At 35.0% G+C, this 17,630-nt stretch overlaps 1 protein-coding gene across 1 annotated transcript in view; it reads left to right on the top strand.

Moving 5' to 3' along the window:
- The window catches only part of LOC136991339 (rho GTPase-activating protein 21-like), a 37,410-nt gene that overhangs the window by 11,512 nt on the left and 8,268 nt on the right, over positions 1-17,630 (top strand). The window contains exons 4-5 of the mRNA XM_067292197.1: positions 7,778-7,870; positions 11,959-12,037. Coding sequence (XP_067148298.1) covers positions 7,778-7,870; positions 11,959-12,037 — 172 coding nt within the window. The remainder of the gene's footprint in view (positions 1-7,777; positions 7,871-11,958; positions 12,038-17,630) is intronic.

Below are 17,630 nucleotides of genomic sequence, written 5' to 3'. Positions count from 1 at the left end.
CAGAATATCTAGCAGAGTGGCCTTCCAACTTGTAACATCTCAGTGACTACTCTTGGGTTCAAATCATCTCTGACTTTTAATAAAATTGCTGCTAAGAGCTGCACAAGGGGTTTCCATGGATTTAGGGGGGAGTCTGTGAGTTCACTGCAACAGAAGTAAATTGAGTGGCTTTGTGAAAAGAAGTTTTAGGCTTGTCTAAGACCTGAAGTAAATACTGTGGACTGTTCAATCATCAGTTAAATTTGAAACTTGGAAAGTTTTCATTTTAGCTTTGAGAGAATTGAAAAAAATTTTCATAAGCTAATATTTCCAAATAATGCAATGGGGAAATACACTTTTTTGTATTTAAGTTGAAATTCAGTGTCACCTAGTTTTCATAAAAATGCCGGATTACTGATTCTCTCTCCTCTCTCCTTTTCACTGCTCCCCATGAAGGTGGAGGTGAGGGTCTATTAATCAAATAGTTTAAAAGATAAATAAGGAAGAGAAGATATGCCAATCAAAATTACAGAGGTGTTTTAAGTAATAAGAGAATGTACTTTTGCTGTATCACAGGATTGAATGCAAGGTGTTTCTATGCTGAGTGACCTAACAGCACTATTTTACTTGCTACCATCCTCTTTTAGAGACTCATCCTTGGCACTGTTTTTTACTTAGTGTTTTTTGGTGTGTTGCTTCATGCTTGATAATGGGTAAAATAAGCTCTGTTGGGGCAAGGGTGAGGCCTTTGGGCATCCTTTTCTGTAATGGATTGCTAGTGGAGTAATGCTCACTATGTGTGAAATTCAGTTTGCAGATTATAAAATCTAAAACTGTCTTTAGTTTGACTCTCTCAGTTAAACATAATCCCAACAATTTCTTGATTTATGTTTAATTAAATTAAACCTTTGTTAATAAACCTAAGTTATACTGTACTTTCAACAACATCTTTGTGAGTAGCTTGGGAAATGATTAGCAAATTTTTGTCTTATTAAACCTAGTAGTTAGATATGCAAATCTGTATTCAAAGCAAATATCTTAACGGCTAAAGCTTTTTCTATTTGTTTGTTTTTTGTTATTGTTGTTTGTTTGTTTGATTGTGGCTGATTAAATTACTGAGAGTGCTACTTTTTTGTATTGAGATTTGATGGTCCATCTAGCAGCAATATATCTCATTCTGATTTGTAAGATTACCATTACTTCTGTTTGGAGTCCGTATATTCTTCCAGACAAAATTTGGGTTAGATAGAAAAAGAGAATATTTCTTGGGAACACAGCTCTATAATAATTCTACCATTTTCCAATCTATTAACCACCTCTTGATGAAAGTGGAAATAAGAATATTGCCATTTGTTTTGAATTGAATATGCAGACAGGTTTCAATCCAGCTAGGTTGAATTCCATGGATTAGAAAGAATGCATCTTTCTGAAAAAGGAAATAGCTTTCTTTCCCTTCTTCTTCCTCCATTCCCCAAATCACATTGCTTGAATTCTTCCATTAAGATGAAGGTTCTTGAATATAGTAGCAGTAGCATGTAGTTGGTACTTTGCTGACTTTACAAATAGGCAAGTAGATAATTTATTTTCCTGTGTTGATGAAATGACATTTTTATGGAAACCAGTGTAGCAGTTCTTATCATACAGGAACCTTGCAAAGTGTTTTGTCATTTTGTACTCAAAAAAAAAAAAAAAAAAAAAAAAGGCACAGATTTGTGTACAAGGTCAGTTTTCCTTTTAAATATATCCTGTGATTTTACTTTACAAACCACAACTGATTTCTCAAAATACAGTCTAGAAATGTCACTTACATGTAGTGAGGCAGATTGTTGTTACATTTCAGTTATGTACTAACTGAGCCTTTTCTTCAATATTAATATCACAAATATCAATTCTGTGATCATTTAGAAACATTTATCCCACTGTAGCTGTAAGTATTTCTCCTTCCTTTGCCTGACAGGCTTCCCAGGAATCAGTGCTGTTCTGCGTTGGTGAGCCATATGGAGTGCAAATGCCTTGAATATCCAAAAATGACTTTGCAGGTCTGCATGCTCAGAGGAATATTGAGTCAAAGAAAGACCTAAAAGCCTTTCTTAATTTAACCATTGAGCTGTTCCACGGGGCCAGTGGTTGTACAATATGTAAATGAAAGTCTCCCTTGCTACCTGATGAGCAAAGGGGCAGGAGTAATACTCAGGACTGTGGCTTTCAGCTGTTCTGTTCTTTAAGTAGATATTTGAGGCTTTTTCTTTTCCTTTTTTCCTCCACTCTTTTTTAAATTTTCATTTCAAAAAAGATTCTGTATAATGTTAACAAAACTCTGTAGCAATTACTCAGTTCTTGTGTTATTAGGATTTCTAAGCACTGTTGAGAATCACTGAGCAAAGGATTTTGTTCCTCTAGGAAGAGGAGAAAGAGCATGTTTTTAAAAAGTAGATTCTTGGGAGAGACTTTATAAGAAAGTACATATTTTACTGTGATCCTGAACCCTTGTAGACTTGTGCTCTGCAGGTCAGAAAGAAAGGAAGAGATACAAGTAAGTCATAACTTTTACATTTTGAAGCAAAAAAAAAAAAGTTCTTTGTCAGAGACATGCTGTTTGTGTAGTCTTTAGGACTCAGTTTTTATCTGGCTGAGTTTTATATCAGAAGGTTAATGACTACATAAAAGTGATGTGATTCTCACTATCTTATGGTGTGCTGCTAGGTTTGATAATATTACTTCTGCCATGTCATTTTCTTTTGCAAATAAATCATAGTACAATATAATAACATTGGTCTGCAAAGAGTAGCTTAAAATACAAATTCAAGGTTACAACACTTTATACAATACTTGGTATGTCACTTGTAGCAGCAGTATTCCAAACTAACATTTTAGGGAACAATGCCAGAATCGGCATCTGGATAAAATCAGTCTTTTTTGCTTCGTAAATGAAAATTTCAGTGTCCGGTTTTGGGGAAGTAGGAGAGGTTTTGCTGTGCAAGACCCTCCCTCCCCTCCCTCCCTTCCCCCCCAGCGTGTAAATAAATCATAAATGCTGGCAACATTTAATTCCACTATTCTGTTTCCAAATAGTCTTTTTTTGGAATATTCCCCTTCACTGGGGAGAAATGACTGTATTAGAATTTTATTATTTTGCAAAGATAGCTGTGATAGCCCAACATATGCAATGTTGCTCCTCTGTCTCGCTTCTGGCATCTCTGAAATTTGTCAGGAAAGCTTCCTTTGAACTTTACAAAGTGAAACTTATTTTCCGTTGTCAGGCTCTAAAGGTGGTGTTTACTCACAGGGTTTCAGCTAGTACATCCAGATAGTATAAAGGTTAGATCATAAATGATGACAAGTGTTTGTATTATGAAGAAATCCTTAATTTTATTTGACGTTCATCTGAAGAACAGTTGAAGCAAGATACACTACTCTTTTCTACTTTGATCTTGCTGGTTATTGAAGGTAGCAATTAGTATTATTGGGTTGAAAATTGCTGGCTAATTACAAGATTTGCATATAATTATGAAGAAAAACTTATGTTGGCTAGGAAAAACCTGCTTGTTGCAATAAACTGCTTTTCTTTATTTGTCTCACATTTGATTGAAGATGTTGTTTTAGCTGCTTCAGACCATTTTCTTAACTTAGTTGTTTAGACTACTGACCTCATTTTAAGGACTGCTGATTCCATACTATCCTTGTTTAAGCCAATGAATTTTTGCCTGAAGCCTTCTAAATACTTGGTGGTTCATTTTCATTACCTTATTTCTGGTGATACTGATTCCCTGAAGTAGAAGTTTAGACACTGATTTGCCTTCTCTAAGGTCACATCTTCATTGCAGTATCATCGTTTGAGGGAGTGGTTGCACTGCAGGGGGTATCTAAGCTGCTCTGTTAGCAAAGCTCCGTTACTGCTTCAACATTAATGTAAGGTTTAACTTGCTCTGACTGGTGGCTGTTTACTCAGGTTGGAGACTTTCATGTGCATACAAGACTGATTAGGGACAATTTTGTTTTTATGGACTGTTTTTCAGTTTCTGGTGATTTAACGTGTACGTAACGACTTTATATGCTTCTATTTTTTATTACTCTTCTGTGAGACTACGCCTCTGTTACAGCTATGCTTCTGGAGAAATTAAATATATATGAAATGCTTTTTCCTGGAAGCTGTGCTGTATGTCTGAACTGCTTCCTGGCTTGTGTGAGTGTGCTCCCATCACCTTGCCTTTTTGCCTTTTCCTCTTCACGTGTATGATGGCCTGCTCTTCACTTGCAATTGAAAGTTTGGGGGAAATTTTCCTATTCGGCAGTCGTCTGCAACGCAATGCTTGTCACTGACGCAGCAAGCCGCTGTAGTAGACTAGTCTCATCTGCTGCATGACTGAAGTAAACCAGTGAAAGGCAGGATAGGTGCACGTCCAAACGAGGCCGTATTGAAGTGAATGCAGTGAAGCCTTATCTTTCCTCCATTGGTAGCCTGAACTATTTTTATTCATGTTAATGGTAGTTTTATTAACCCAGTTCAGGAGGGTAAATGATGAGTTTATATTAGGCTACAGTAGGTTGCACTATATTACTGGTTCAGATGTCACCAGCATCCAAGCATTACTCCAAAACTCAAGGCTATCTCTCTGTGTTTTAAAGCACTGTTTTACTCCAGGCATTTATGTGCCCAGAGGAGTTGGGTGCTAGTGACAGTGCTGTGACCGCATTTAGCGGACAGCACAATAAGTGTAAGCTCTGAGAGAGGGTGAATGAGTATGTAGCGAGTGTGTCAAGCTCCTTACATGATCTGAGTGAAGAGCTATGCTAAAATGCATCTCTCTTAAAAATCATTCTAGAATGAGTAGCATAGAATAAGTGAAAATAAAAAATCTTTTATTGTCATTTGTGAAATTTATTTAAATGTTGATTTGTAACTGAACTGCTTTAAGCTTTTCTCACTAATAGCCAAATATTTAGATCTAAGCCACAGATAGTTGTTCTATATAACAGATTTATGTGACAGAAGTACTAATTCTTTCCAATTGCTTATTAGATATTGCTCCCTAAACAAAAAGCACTATTATGAAGAAAGATGATTAAGTGAATGCAGACACACTGTAAAAATAGTGTGCACTTAGTAAGTAATACTTACCGTGTAGTCTCTTCTACAGCTTAGCTGTGTGTTGTTTATTAGTGCTATGTAAAATGCATGGCTGGCTTTATTATTGTTCCATTACACATGATTTCCATCTCCTAGCTTAATTCTTGCCAGACAACAATTTGTCATGACTTCAGCAAGAGTAACTTTAACCAACAATTTCCAAATATTTTAATTGGGCTTCAGTAACAGTGACAAGCAAGCTGCCTTGTTTAGTATTTCAGGTTTTTGCTTGCTCTGCTCTTGTGTAATTTGTGACCTGACCTTCATGTGTGACAATATGAAGAAAATAACTGTCATACTCAAATGTTGTTACAGCTATAACATTTTCTTCTAAAATCTATTCCTTTGTTTACAATTTATTAAAATGATGTGTAATAATTGTTAAATCTTGAGAAATGAAATAAGTTATTAGATTGCCCATTTTACCTAGAACATATTTCAGTAATGATCAACTGCACGTCTGCAATATTTATGCTCCCTCAGCTGGTCTGAAGAGAGTATCATTAGCTGCTACTGTCAGAAAGAAAATATTGTTTAGCTATGCTTGAGTTTCAAACTTAAAATATAAACATATACTTTGAGGCTGCACATTCTAGAAAGCTCATTTATATGCTTACTGAAAGAAGTTTTGGGTTGTATCCAAGTAGTAAAAGACCAAGGAGAAATGAAGAATATGCATTCCTCTACCAAAGCTTGGGAATCCCAATATTTCTTCTTGTCTTTACTTGTATATGGGATATTACAGAGGTGTAAAATAAACCTGCAAATGTAAACAAGATGATAAAGCTTTCTTCTTCCTTTTGTGCCCTTAATTTGATCTTAAACTGTAGGGTGGTGTTTCACCTTTGTAGAAAGAAGGATGAGTGACAAAGAACCAGGTTTAATGTGCAATCAACTTTGGGACTTAGTCCACCAAAGAGCAGTGCAAAGCTGAAGTGGTTGCAGGTGGGGTTGAGGAAGCTCCTTGTGCAGCTGCCAGGACATTGCTGACATGTTGATCAGAAATCAGGAGTTCAGGGAAGCCTTTGGTCTCTGGTCTCTGGAAATTAGTGCGATTTTTCTTCTCTGATTGAGAGAAGTGGTAACTGCAGTATAGGTATGCTGTGTTTGGTATCAGATGGGAGTAATCTGTCTGCTTGACCTCTTGCTTTGTGTATTCAGGTATGGAAAAAGCTTTGGAGTGTTACACAAATTGCTGTAGGCCATTAATCCTCTTTAACTGACGTTTTCTAAAGAAAGTTGAGATAGGGCCTGATGTGGGGTTACAGATATTGTTTTAAGTGTTGTAAATTAAATGTGCCAGTGCATACTGGGAGCTCCATGATTTTCATTTGCTTCTCATTTGGGGGATTAGGTGTCTTTTCAGTAAGAGAATTAAGTGGCAACCCTGGGAATGATGTTAGGCAGTACTATGAATGGTCACATTTTAACTGTTCACCCTTATAAGTAGGTGAGCAACCTTTTGTCCATGGCATCTGAGTAAATTATTCTTTGAGCTCATCTAAACTTGCTGAAACATTGCTGCCTCTTAAAAGATAAGACCTATCAAGTGTTCAGTGTCTATTAAAATCAGGAGATTAAAAATGACAGATACGAGTTTTGCTTCACAAAGAACATTTTGTATATCTTGTAGCTGTGCCCTGCAAATCAAATTTTAAAGTATTTGGGGACTGAGCAGCCATCTGGATTTTTCTGATTTATAATTCAGTTATGTTGTATATAATAGCTACCTGATTCTAACAAATCAACTTTCTGATTATTCTGTACCAATCTAGAGTTATTTTGAGCGGGTCATTTAGAGTAAACCATTTTGTTTAACTATGTTTTGGTAAGATGGCAGACACTGAGCAGTCTGCAAAATGAAGGCATTAGGCTAAAAACTGGATTTGAAAAATGTGAAATAAATTCAGAGGGGAGCCTGGTTTGCTACAGTTTATTAAAATTCTAAAAATAAGGAGCTTTTCTCATATGGAAATCAAACAAAAAGAGGCATATGGGGTGGAGCACACCTTATTTATATTCCATAAGTAATTGAAGAAGACAACGTGACTTAGTAAACATAACCCAATGGAATACTTGAGCTGTAGCTTAAATGTTTTCAAAAGCACCTCCATTTGTGTCTAAATTGAAGATTAGTCAGTAAAGAAGTGATTAGAACCTAATACTGTAGTTTCAAAGCGTGTTGGTTTTATCAGCAGTGCCAGTTTTAGTTATGATTGCATGAGGAACCTAATAAAGACTACCCCATCTAGAGAAAGCTTGTAAAATTTTATTTTTCAGTTTGCACTACTGATTCTTCTTCAGTTTGTCTGGTTTTATATCTCATCCTAGATAGGTGTCTGGAAAAGAAAGGAGTAATTTTAATTGTATATGTATGTATTGTATGAGGATGAAATAGCAATGAGATGATAAAATTAAACTGAAAAGTATCATTTATTATGACATAGTTAAAAGTTTAAGTTTGATTTTTCTTTTTCAGGCACCTAAAAGATCTTTAGTATAGTGAAAGGAAATGCCATCTCTAGGACTACTTGCCTCTCCTCTCCTTCCTCCCCAAATTGGACTTTGGTATTTAATGCAACAATGAATATGGCAGGCTTACGCTTCAGAAGAGCTCTTTAAAATAAAAACATTGTAATGCAGTATAATTAAGTGTCCTTTCTTCCTCAGGAAAACAAAGAAATAGACTGGAGCCAGTGGATACCATATTTGTTAAACAAGTTAAAGAGGGTGGACCTGCTTTTGAAGCTGGACTGTGCACAGGTACTGTTCTTCTATAATACTGACTTACATAATGTAAAGTCACATGCTAAGACACATACAATTTAAACTTGCATATAATTATGTGTCTTCCACTAAACCTTCATCTTTCCTTCAAAAGTCTGAAACCCTTCTTTTTGAATTGTCATTCTGTGGTTTTCATCCCAAAAGTGCCACCTACGATTGGATTCCCTCAGGAGGTACTATATATTACACATATATAAAAATCTTAGTGCCTTTCTTAAGAGAAAAAAAAAAAGGAGTAAAAAAAATGCAATAAAATATGTGAGGAAAAAGAGAAAAGAGATGAACATGACACTGGTAAGTTCCTATTTCATGTGCTTCGTGGACAAATTGATAACCCCACAACATTCAGGTTTTTTGTCCCTCCATATTCTACCTCCTTTAAATTAAATATGACCAATCCAGCTTTGTCTCTTCTAGTCAAATTTTGTTTGGTTATCTGATTTAATCTATCATTCTTGGAGCAGAAAGCTTGTTTTTTGTGAAGTGCCATGTACTTCGTGACACTTCTACTTAAGTGCTGAAGAGAAAGCTGTGCTAGGAGGGGTAGTTTTACAAGTAATAAAGCAGTAAGTTACATAGGTAGATACCATTACAAATGTGGATTTCTATCTTAAAAATATGGTAAAACTTACATGAGGGGGTTGTATTTGTGTCAGTAATGGAATGTTGATATTTTCTTTTGAAAAAACTTGCGTACATGCATTTGACTGGTGTAGAATAACTTTTGCATGTTTCTTCCCAAAGAAATATGAAGACCAATGCGATCAGCAATTTAGAAACAATACTAGGTCACAGCTGTGTGACATACTGTCTGTCTCTCTCCCGGTTGGTGTCTCTCTCTCTCTCTCTCTCTTTTTCCTTTAACTCCTCCTTATGTAATTTCTCAGAGAAGGCTTACTTTCAGCATTATTTTAATGCTAGTATATAAAGAAATGTTTTGGACTGATGAAGTACAGCATATGCTGAAGCTGTACAAAGCAGCCGTGTTAATTTCTACCCTGTTCAATGTTTGCCAAATTAAAAGAGATGAAATCTGCAGACAATATTTTATTTTTAGGGATAAAAAAGGTTTTAGGAGCCTAGAATCAAGAACAAATAATAAATGGGAAAATAGATTTTAAATTACCAGGATATGTTCTTTTTAAAAACACTGCTGATAGTCATTATATCTAATTAGGCCATGTTCGTATTTCTTGTTAAAACTTCAGATTGAGATATGTTACTATATTTCTATCTTGAAATTGCATTATAAACCACTCAGGGAATGATTGATGAGGTAGATTGCTTAACTTCTGATACAGACACTGTATACATTTCTTGTTTGTAGATTCAGTTGTACTTTTTTTTTTCCTTTTTTTTTTTTTTTAATCCAGCTTGGGTTTGTTTTATAGTCATGCTAGTGGAAAGAAATTACTTGAAAATCTAATATGAATTTAGATTAGCTATGTTGGGTTTTGTTTGTTATGTGTGTTTATTAGTTATGTTTGTGTTTGTCGGTTCTTATTTCACTGCTGCAGGGCCCTTTACCTTGTAGCACTGACAGTCTTGACCCAAACTTGATTATGCAGAATCAAACTAAGTGTTTCAGGAGCTTGCCTGTGTGTTAATCACCAGAAAGCTTGCAATACTCCTGTAAACTTGAGGAAGAGGGTACAATATTTTAATTGTAAGATAATTCATTTCGAGTATCTTTGAATACTCTTGTAAATTTAGCTGATTTAGAGTTAGATCATATTCCCCATATTTAATGTTTGAGGTATTTCATTAAAAAGAATGTATCTGTGAGCTCCAAAAATGTTTTAGAAACATCGAAACGTGCACAGCCAAAACAAACCCACATTTCTCAAGTCTTGATATTCGTGCTCTGATTTACATATATGCAAAGGATATAAAGGACTAAAACATGTACGGAAAGGGAGATGGTTTAAGTGTGTGGGTGATGGTTAAGTGTTTTTAGTTTGATTAAAGGTATTTAGTGGGCCACCTGAGAGCTATGAGGAAGAAGCCTTCATGCTTCTATGCCCTTTCTTCCACCGCAAGCACTGGCCTTCTCTTTCTATATGCCTGAACCTGAGCAAAGTTATATTTTGCAGCATTGCCTACAACCACTTCTTTCATGTAACCAGTTCTGTAATGTGTCCCACCTGAATGTTCTGGCAGCTTCAGGTTCTGGTTCATTGGATGCATGCTTCAAGTAGACTTGTTTCACTGCTTTGTTTAACCTAGTCTTTTTCTTTGAAAAATAAAAACTGCACAGGAATGAGTAAGATAATATGAACTACTTTAAGGATGTTCCTAGTTAAGTTTTCTCAATGGGAATAGTGAGTAAAGATCCAAATCCACGGGTGAGTTCTAAAACAGTACAGGGAGAAAAAACAGTTTTAAGTTCTAGAGAAGGATCAGATACATTCAGAGGAAGTCTTGCCATATGACCTAGCAGGACTGAATTTAGAGCTTGCAAATGAGAATATTTTTTGGCGTAAATCATAGGATTTTTCCATACAAACGTACTTTTTGAAAGGATTTCTTTTGGCTTGATATTGAGCATTTCAAAATTAACTTTTTCATAGAAGTCCAGCTTCTAAGCCTAATTACATAGGGTTTATGTACAACACTGGGGTGAGGATTGTTGTCAGTCTCAGATGCCTGTCAGTCATGTAGATTGCTAGCAATCGTTAAAGGTTGCCATCAATCTTTCTTTAACACCTTAGAAAGCAAGAGATGAAACAGAGAGTTCTTTCATGAGAAGGATGGTAACCAGCTGATGAAAGGAAATAGATAAACTTCTATAAAGTTGCAAATACTGCAGCAATTTGGTTGCGTTATATTACATCATATGTGTAGACCAAATTAAAAACAGCCATCAGACCCATTTGGGAGGGTAGGTCTGAAACTCTCTGGAGTCTAATAGAGTACCTCCATAGTCCTTGCATTTAGAGCATTATTGCCACTGAATCAGACTGAGCCTTTAGAATGAACTGCTTTTTCTTCATCTTTGACATGATCACACCAAAAATGCACAAAAGGCTTTCAATCTCTAACGCTACATTGAAAAAAAACATTCCCTTTGGTTCACTTTGTATGGGTCCTTTCTTTCAGTTCTTTTTCCAACAGCCTTCCAGAGCTCCCTAGAGCTATAATCTTTTAGTTCGTTTTCTATTCATTAGTAAATTCAAGGGGTTTTTTGATTTTTCTGATTAGTGATAACATAAATGCCATTTCTGGTGGAGGAATGGGATGGGTTTTTCGTCCAAAGCTGAAATAGCTCATAGCACAAAGATCTTCGTGTCTCCTCATTGATGTATTTGCCACTTATTTATGCCAAGAATGTATGAAGTTATGAATGGGGAAGATGCAACAAACTATTTGGAGAAATCTGATAAAAGTGATATCAGGTCTAAAGATTGATCTAAATGGACAAGAAGTAGCCACTTACACTGCCCAGGATGCATTGTTATTTTGAATCTTGAAGAGCAAATAATGACTCAGAAACAACTTAAATTATCCTGAGGAAGGAAGAAATTGGAGCACCTTCCAAATTGTCTTTTATTTATCAAAGGGGAAAGAAGCAGTAAACTGCAGTATTTCCTGATATTAAAGGAAAAGTATACAGATACACCTGGCAGTGTCCTGAGTTAATGTTTGGCTTTGTTTTGTGATTAAGTGCTGTAATGAAGTATTTACCTGTAATTCACTTAAGAAGAATTAGGGTGAGTTTTCAGTATGTGGTACCATGCATCAAAAGCATTATTTTGAAGACAGGATACTCTGATATAGCTTATGCCTGCTTGTGGTTTTCTTTCTATGAGTTTTTAGATGATTAATTTGGAAGCGTAAAATGAGATACCGCATTTTGGGAAGAGTTTAGGAACTTGGCATTCTTTATATGTTTACATGTAATCGTATTGTGCACCTTTTACATTCTTTTTTTTTGTTAAAAGAATAATCTTGATTTTAATAAATTGGTTATCCTGATTATTATGAGATACATACTTATAAAAGAAAAATGAGCAAAAAAACCCCATCTAGACAAGTTGAATAAGGTGTAACTTTTCCCTTTACAGGTGACAGAATTGTAAAAGTCAATGGAGAAAGTGTTATTGGAAAGACATATTCTCAAGTCATTGCTTTAATACAAAACAGGTAAGATGTTAGTATTCAATTATGAGTTAAACTTTGTTACTAAGCAGGAAATTACTGCTTATAGTCATTCTGAAAATATCATTGTTTGTATTTTTAAATCTTCCATATTATACACGCAGTTTTATGCATTTCTATTTTCGTGTATGTATTCAATGCTGAGAAAAGTGTAAGAATGGGTGTGCTGAATTGTATCACCATCCTTTTATGTCAGTATTTGTTCCTTGTTAGAAAATCACTTTGCTATAGAAAGGTGTCTAAACTTAAAACAGGCAGATTAGTTGTACATACATACACATATACGTGTTTATTTAAAAAGAAAATCTGAAAAATCTACCTTTCTTATGAAGATCTGATAACTAAAAATCAGTATATCTAGTAAAGCAAGCATTTTATACTAGTGCATACCGGCAAAACATCTTCACTTCATCCTCGCTTTTCTTTATATTGCAGCAAGTTAGGAAGCTTGTACAATGTTAAGGAAACAGTAATATTTACTGCTCTTGCAAGTCACAAGTGCTTGTAAAATCATGTCCATAGGTAAATCTGGATACTTATTTTTATGTCTTTTATCCTGTTCAGATTTTACTAATTTCTTGGCCTCAATTTCTGTTCTGGAGGAACAAGAGTCCAATACAATAATGAGTTATGTGGAAAAAAGATGTATTATGATCTGCATGGAAAAATGTCTTCTGAATACATCACATGTGCCACAATCTATTTTTAGTGAATCTCCATGCATTAATCCTTAATTATGCTTACTGTCAGAGTTAAGGAAAATAAAAAATGCTGACCTTCCTACTTTAGTGCAGTCTTGATTCAAGATTTTATTGAAGATACCTGTGTTCCAGGTAAATGTTTTTTAAAGCAGGAGTGCACTTTAGAGCTCCGTAACCAAAGGGATGATAGGCAAGGTAGCCTCAAAGGCGTTTCAGACCATGAGTACTTTCTGTATGAGGGCTGGAAAGAGGGAATCTGCCTTTTCTTGTAACCTGTAAAAAGGCTGAATATAACACTAGTCATGTATGTTTTTTCGGTCAATACTATTGACTCAAGACAGAGGACATAGTTCCTTACTTTGGATGATGTACCTGTTTGGCTTGTAATGCAATCTTTTACCTTAATCCGAAAGACGGAGAAACGGATCACGTCTTTCAGTGACCTAATTAGGTAGAGGTGATGAATAAAGACTATTTCAGACTCTTTTGTGTATGTAGTGAACCTTCCCACCAGAATGCAGCCCTGTGCCCACTGTGGATAAGCCAGAGAGACGTGGGGGGATTGGTAATGACAGTTTTATCAGTGATTATCTAGTGCAACTAGGAGAAGCAATATAGCACACCGCTGCCTCTGTCCCCCTGATTTCCATAAGTTCAGAGAAGAGGAAGGGATACTATTGTTAGCTAAAGGATGAGAATTTCTTTCATCATCCTGAACCATAGAAGACCACAGCAAAAGGCCAAGTCCGTCCCAGAAAATGGTGCAAAAAAAGTTGAGTCTTCTATACAGAAAATATAACCATTTTCTGTCTTCAGCTGAGCTTCTTAGGATCAACAGATATTAATTCTGATTCATAAAGATAATTTGTGGATTCCAGATTAGTCAGGTGTATCTTCCTTGTAGCTTACAGACAATGATGGCTGTTATGTGACAGTTTCTCATATGACTAAAGAATGAACTTTCTGTTTCTTCTCTTGAAAACTGTATTCTTGAGCTCAAAGCAGTTTGTTCTGCACATCAAGTTTGTTTTCTTCTAAGGTCTTATGTTGCTAGTACCCCTTCGCTGCAAGCTGGGTTGTGTTACCTTTATATTTGTCTTGCTAAATACGTGTATATCATCAGCGTAGCCATTCTGAATCAGAGTGAAGATCTATTTAAGTAAGTATCCTCTCTGATATGGTCCAGTAGTGGATTCTTAGGATAAGAGTATGCAAACACTGAAGCTACAGAGTGATATTTGCTCAGCTAATAGCATCCAACTTTCCAGAAATCTCTGATTTAGGAATTTCATGAACTTGATATCTGCATCACTGGATTGAATAGTTCTTGATATGTTGGTCTTGCATGAATTCACTTTTGAAGGTATTTAAGCTCTTAATATGTAAAATAACCAATGACATAGTTCTTATTCTGTTTTGTGTCTTAGCTAATTTTTGATCAAGCACAGCTTAATATCTTAAGTAGCTTTGTGCAAGAGAATTGCTGAAAGGCCTTTTGAAAGACTGGATAAATTGTTTAATAAATTGTAATTTCCTTTATTCATGACTAAAGACAGTTTCATTTATGGCCTCAGTATGTTGTGTCATAATTTTCTAGATATTTTAATTACTGTATTTTAATTATCACTTTTAATTACCATTTCAAACACATTGCTGACTATAAATGCTTATTCTTTTATAATTTCTCTGATCATCTTCAGAGAAGTTTTAAGTAACGATACAACATATGTTATTTTCTGCTACTTTTAATAAGAGAGTCCCCCTCACACTCAGCTGTTTTGAACTTAGATTCAGTTGGTTCTTGCTGCATTTTTGATTAGGTTATTCCAGCAGTTCCATCTCCGTAGCAGTTCATTGTATTTCTAGAAAGTTGTTGAATTGTAGATGTTTGCCCTCATTGTATAATGCTAGAGACTTCAGAACTTAGGCTTATAGTTAAAGCCAGATCCGAATGGATGCTTTCTGATCTTTAAATGAAAGATACCCATGAATTTCTAGAATTTATGGATGGGCTATAACTGAAGTGTTTTGTTTTATTCCATTCTGAGATATAAGTTGCATTTTTCAAGCTGTGGAGAACATTGTCTATTTTGCTCTGGCTGGAGATAGCAAAGTTCAATTTATGCCGATGATTTCCTCTGGAAACACCTCAGTAGAATTTCTAGAAAGAACTATTCTTTGTAAGACTAGTTCTGAGATTACTTTTAAGTCCAGGTTTCCTATTCTTTACCAGTCATTGTTAGTTTGGCCCATTAAGGTTTTATTCTCATCTGTTTATGTAATCAACTTGGAGATACGTTGATTACTAACATAAACTCTGTAAATTTGCTTTATTTAGAACCGTAAATAGAAACAGATTTTGATTTCCCCCCCCCTTTTTTTTTGAATTGTGGGAATTTAAGCCTATTCCATTTGTTTCTTTTGCAAATTTTTCTTGAAAGTATTGAGATTGTTGAGAAACGTACGGAGCTTATGTATTGAATTTTTTTGCTTCATTAGTACAAAATGTATCAAAATGTAGTCTTCATGATAATAGTGCATCATAGTGCTGTAGTTTTGATGCCTCTGAGTCAATAAATTGAAATTTGACTGTAAAAATGATGGGTAAACCAAGTCATTTGCATGATACAGAGATTTCTGAAAATTTATAATATCCAATATTATTGTATCTAATATTTTTGTGTAAGCTGTCACTTCCTCTGTGTGATGGTTCTTATTAACACTTTCTAGTTAATAATTTGCATACACTTTATAGTGAACTAGTCCTCAAAAATGCCTAATATTCCTTGTTCCTTGTGTCAAATTTGAAAAATATTCTGATAGCACTTTGCAAAATAAAAAAGTAGGAAGATTCAAATTGGCTGCAGAACCTTCTTGAGTACTTATTTGAATGATGCTGAAAACATTGTTCCTGAGTGGAACCACTTTCCTTTCTTTGGATGGCTACCAGAATTGTATTAAACTATGTAAGTGGCCTTAATCTGTTTAAACAAATAATGAAAAGAGTACAGCTTCTTAGCTGAAGAGAATAGTTTGTTTTGTGTTGAATTATAAGTAGGTAACCTTCCTTTATTTAAAAAGTATTTGAAGAGGGGTATTGCTATATAAAAAATTTTTGACTTTCTGAAGTCTTCATCCTGCAGTTAAGCATTGGTTGTTATCAAACCATAAATTGCCTAATAGGATTTGTTATGAATAAATATACACATACATGCTATCCACATGTAGGAATGAAATCTGAAGCCTTCATTGGAAAAGCCTTAAATGCCTCTCTCATATTCTTTTTGTCTTACAACTCTTATGTATTTTAATATCCAGGCAGAGGAGTTTAGCCAAAAGAGCCAACTCTTGATAATACTCTTTTTAAAGAATCATTTAAAATAGTTCTGCTGCTTATGCTTTTGGACAAAACTGGAAATGTTATTGTAAATAAACATCTAAGATAAGACTCAATACTTCAGTGTTTCTTAAAATTCAGTATTCTGAAAAATATTTAAAACATTTTTGAAGACTTATGTCTGTGCACAGCTATGAAAAATAAAAATTTAATCTGTTTCTGAATCGATTATGTTTGACTTTCAAAGGAAAGTAATCTATACAACTTGGAAAGTACTTTTTTGCATGAATAATAATTTCAGAATATTGTGAAACCTAATATCCTTTACTCTCCTATTTTGGAACACAGCCTTATGTCTGTGGTCAGTAACAAATGGAAAAGGAACCACATAATAAGAACATTTTTCATATATGAAAGCATAACAAATCACGTGTTTTCAAGAAAAAGACTTTTCTCTCTGCTGAAATAAGAAACTGAGGTCTTTTTGGATGCTTGCGTAGAATGTACTGCATGCTCTGAAGCTGAATGGTCTCCCACATATGGGCTGGTTTTGTCTGTTTTCTGCAAATGCGTTGTACTGTCCCTGACCAGCATGGATATCTAATTTTAGTCTGGTCTGTTCAGTTGGGTTATATTCTTTCATTCTTGTGCCGATACTGGTCAATTTGTTTAAATATCCTTTTTCCTTATGTGACATGTGACCTGAGATTTCTAAATAGCAGTCATAATCTCTTGATTTCTGTTTCGTGTGGCTAGTTAAACAAACTACCCCTAACAAGGGCTCTTCCTTGTAGCCCTTCTCTGCCTCTCTTCCACTCTGGATTTAATGAATGCAAACAGTTTTACATTATCTCAGATGCTGTCTCAGCAGTGCTTCATCCAGTGTTACAAGTATATACTTCTCTCCTGCTTGTGAAAATACTTTTTCTGATACATATTAACTGTGTGGATCTCACTGTTTTATAATATTTGACTCTGGCTACCCAGTATATTTTAAATGTTGTTTTCTGATTTTGCCTGTATGTTTAAATTACAGGAATCTGGACAGTTAAATTAATTGTATCTTTATGCTGCTGCTGCTGCTTTTGTTTTTAGTAATTCAGACTCTGACAAACTCAGCACTGCTAAATAGCAAGTATTTTTTCATCCATTTTACAGATGACTTCTGATTAAGTTGATTTTATTAGGAGGTTGGAGTGGAGAGGTATATGTCAATGTTTGTCTTGCTGTTGCTCTACTGTACACATAATATGGCTATCTTGACGTTTCTCTGGCAATTTTCAAGAATGCTAACATAATTTAATTTGAAATGGAAAAAAGAATTTTTACTTGTATTCACAGGTTTGTCGCTTTGTTTTGTCTGAGAAGCCTCAAACAACTAATGTAACTTATGGCTCTAAGAATAAATATTGAAAGAAAACTGACTCAGACAACTTATGTGTATATTGGCTTAATATACTGGTTTCACTGAGAACACAGATGCACTCTTCAGTCAAGCTTCTGTTCAACTCATATTTGCAAAGACTGTTAATGCTATGAT

The sequence above is a fragment of the Apteryx mantelli genome, chromosome 2 (assembly GCF_036417845.1).
Source record: "Apteryx mantelli isolate bAptMan1 chromosome 2, bAptMan1.hap1, whole genome shotgun sequence".
Classification (NCBI taxonomy): domain Eukaryota; kingdom Metazoa; phylum Chordata; class Aves; order Apterygiformes; family Apterygidae; genus Apteryx; species Apteryx mantelli.
The sequence above is the reverse complement of the archived record's forward strand: the minus strand, read 5'-3'. Positions and strand labels throughout refer to the sequence as shown.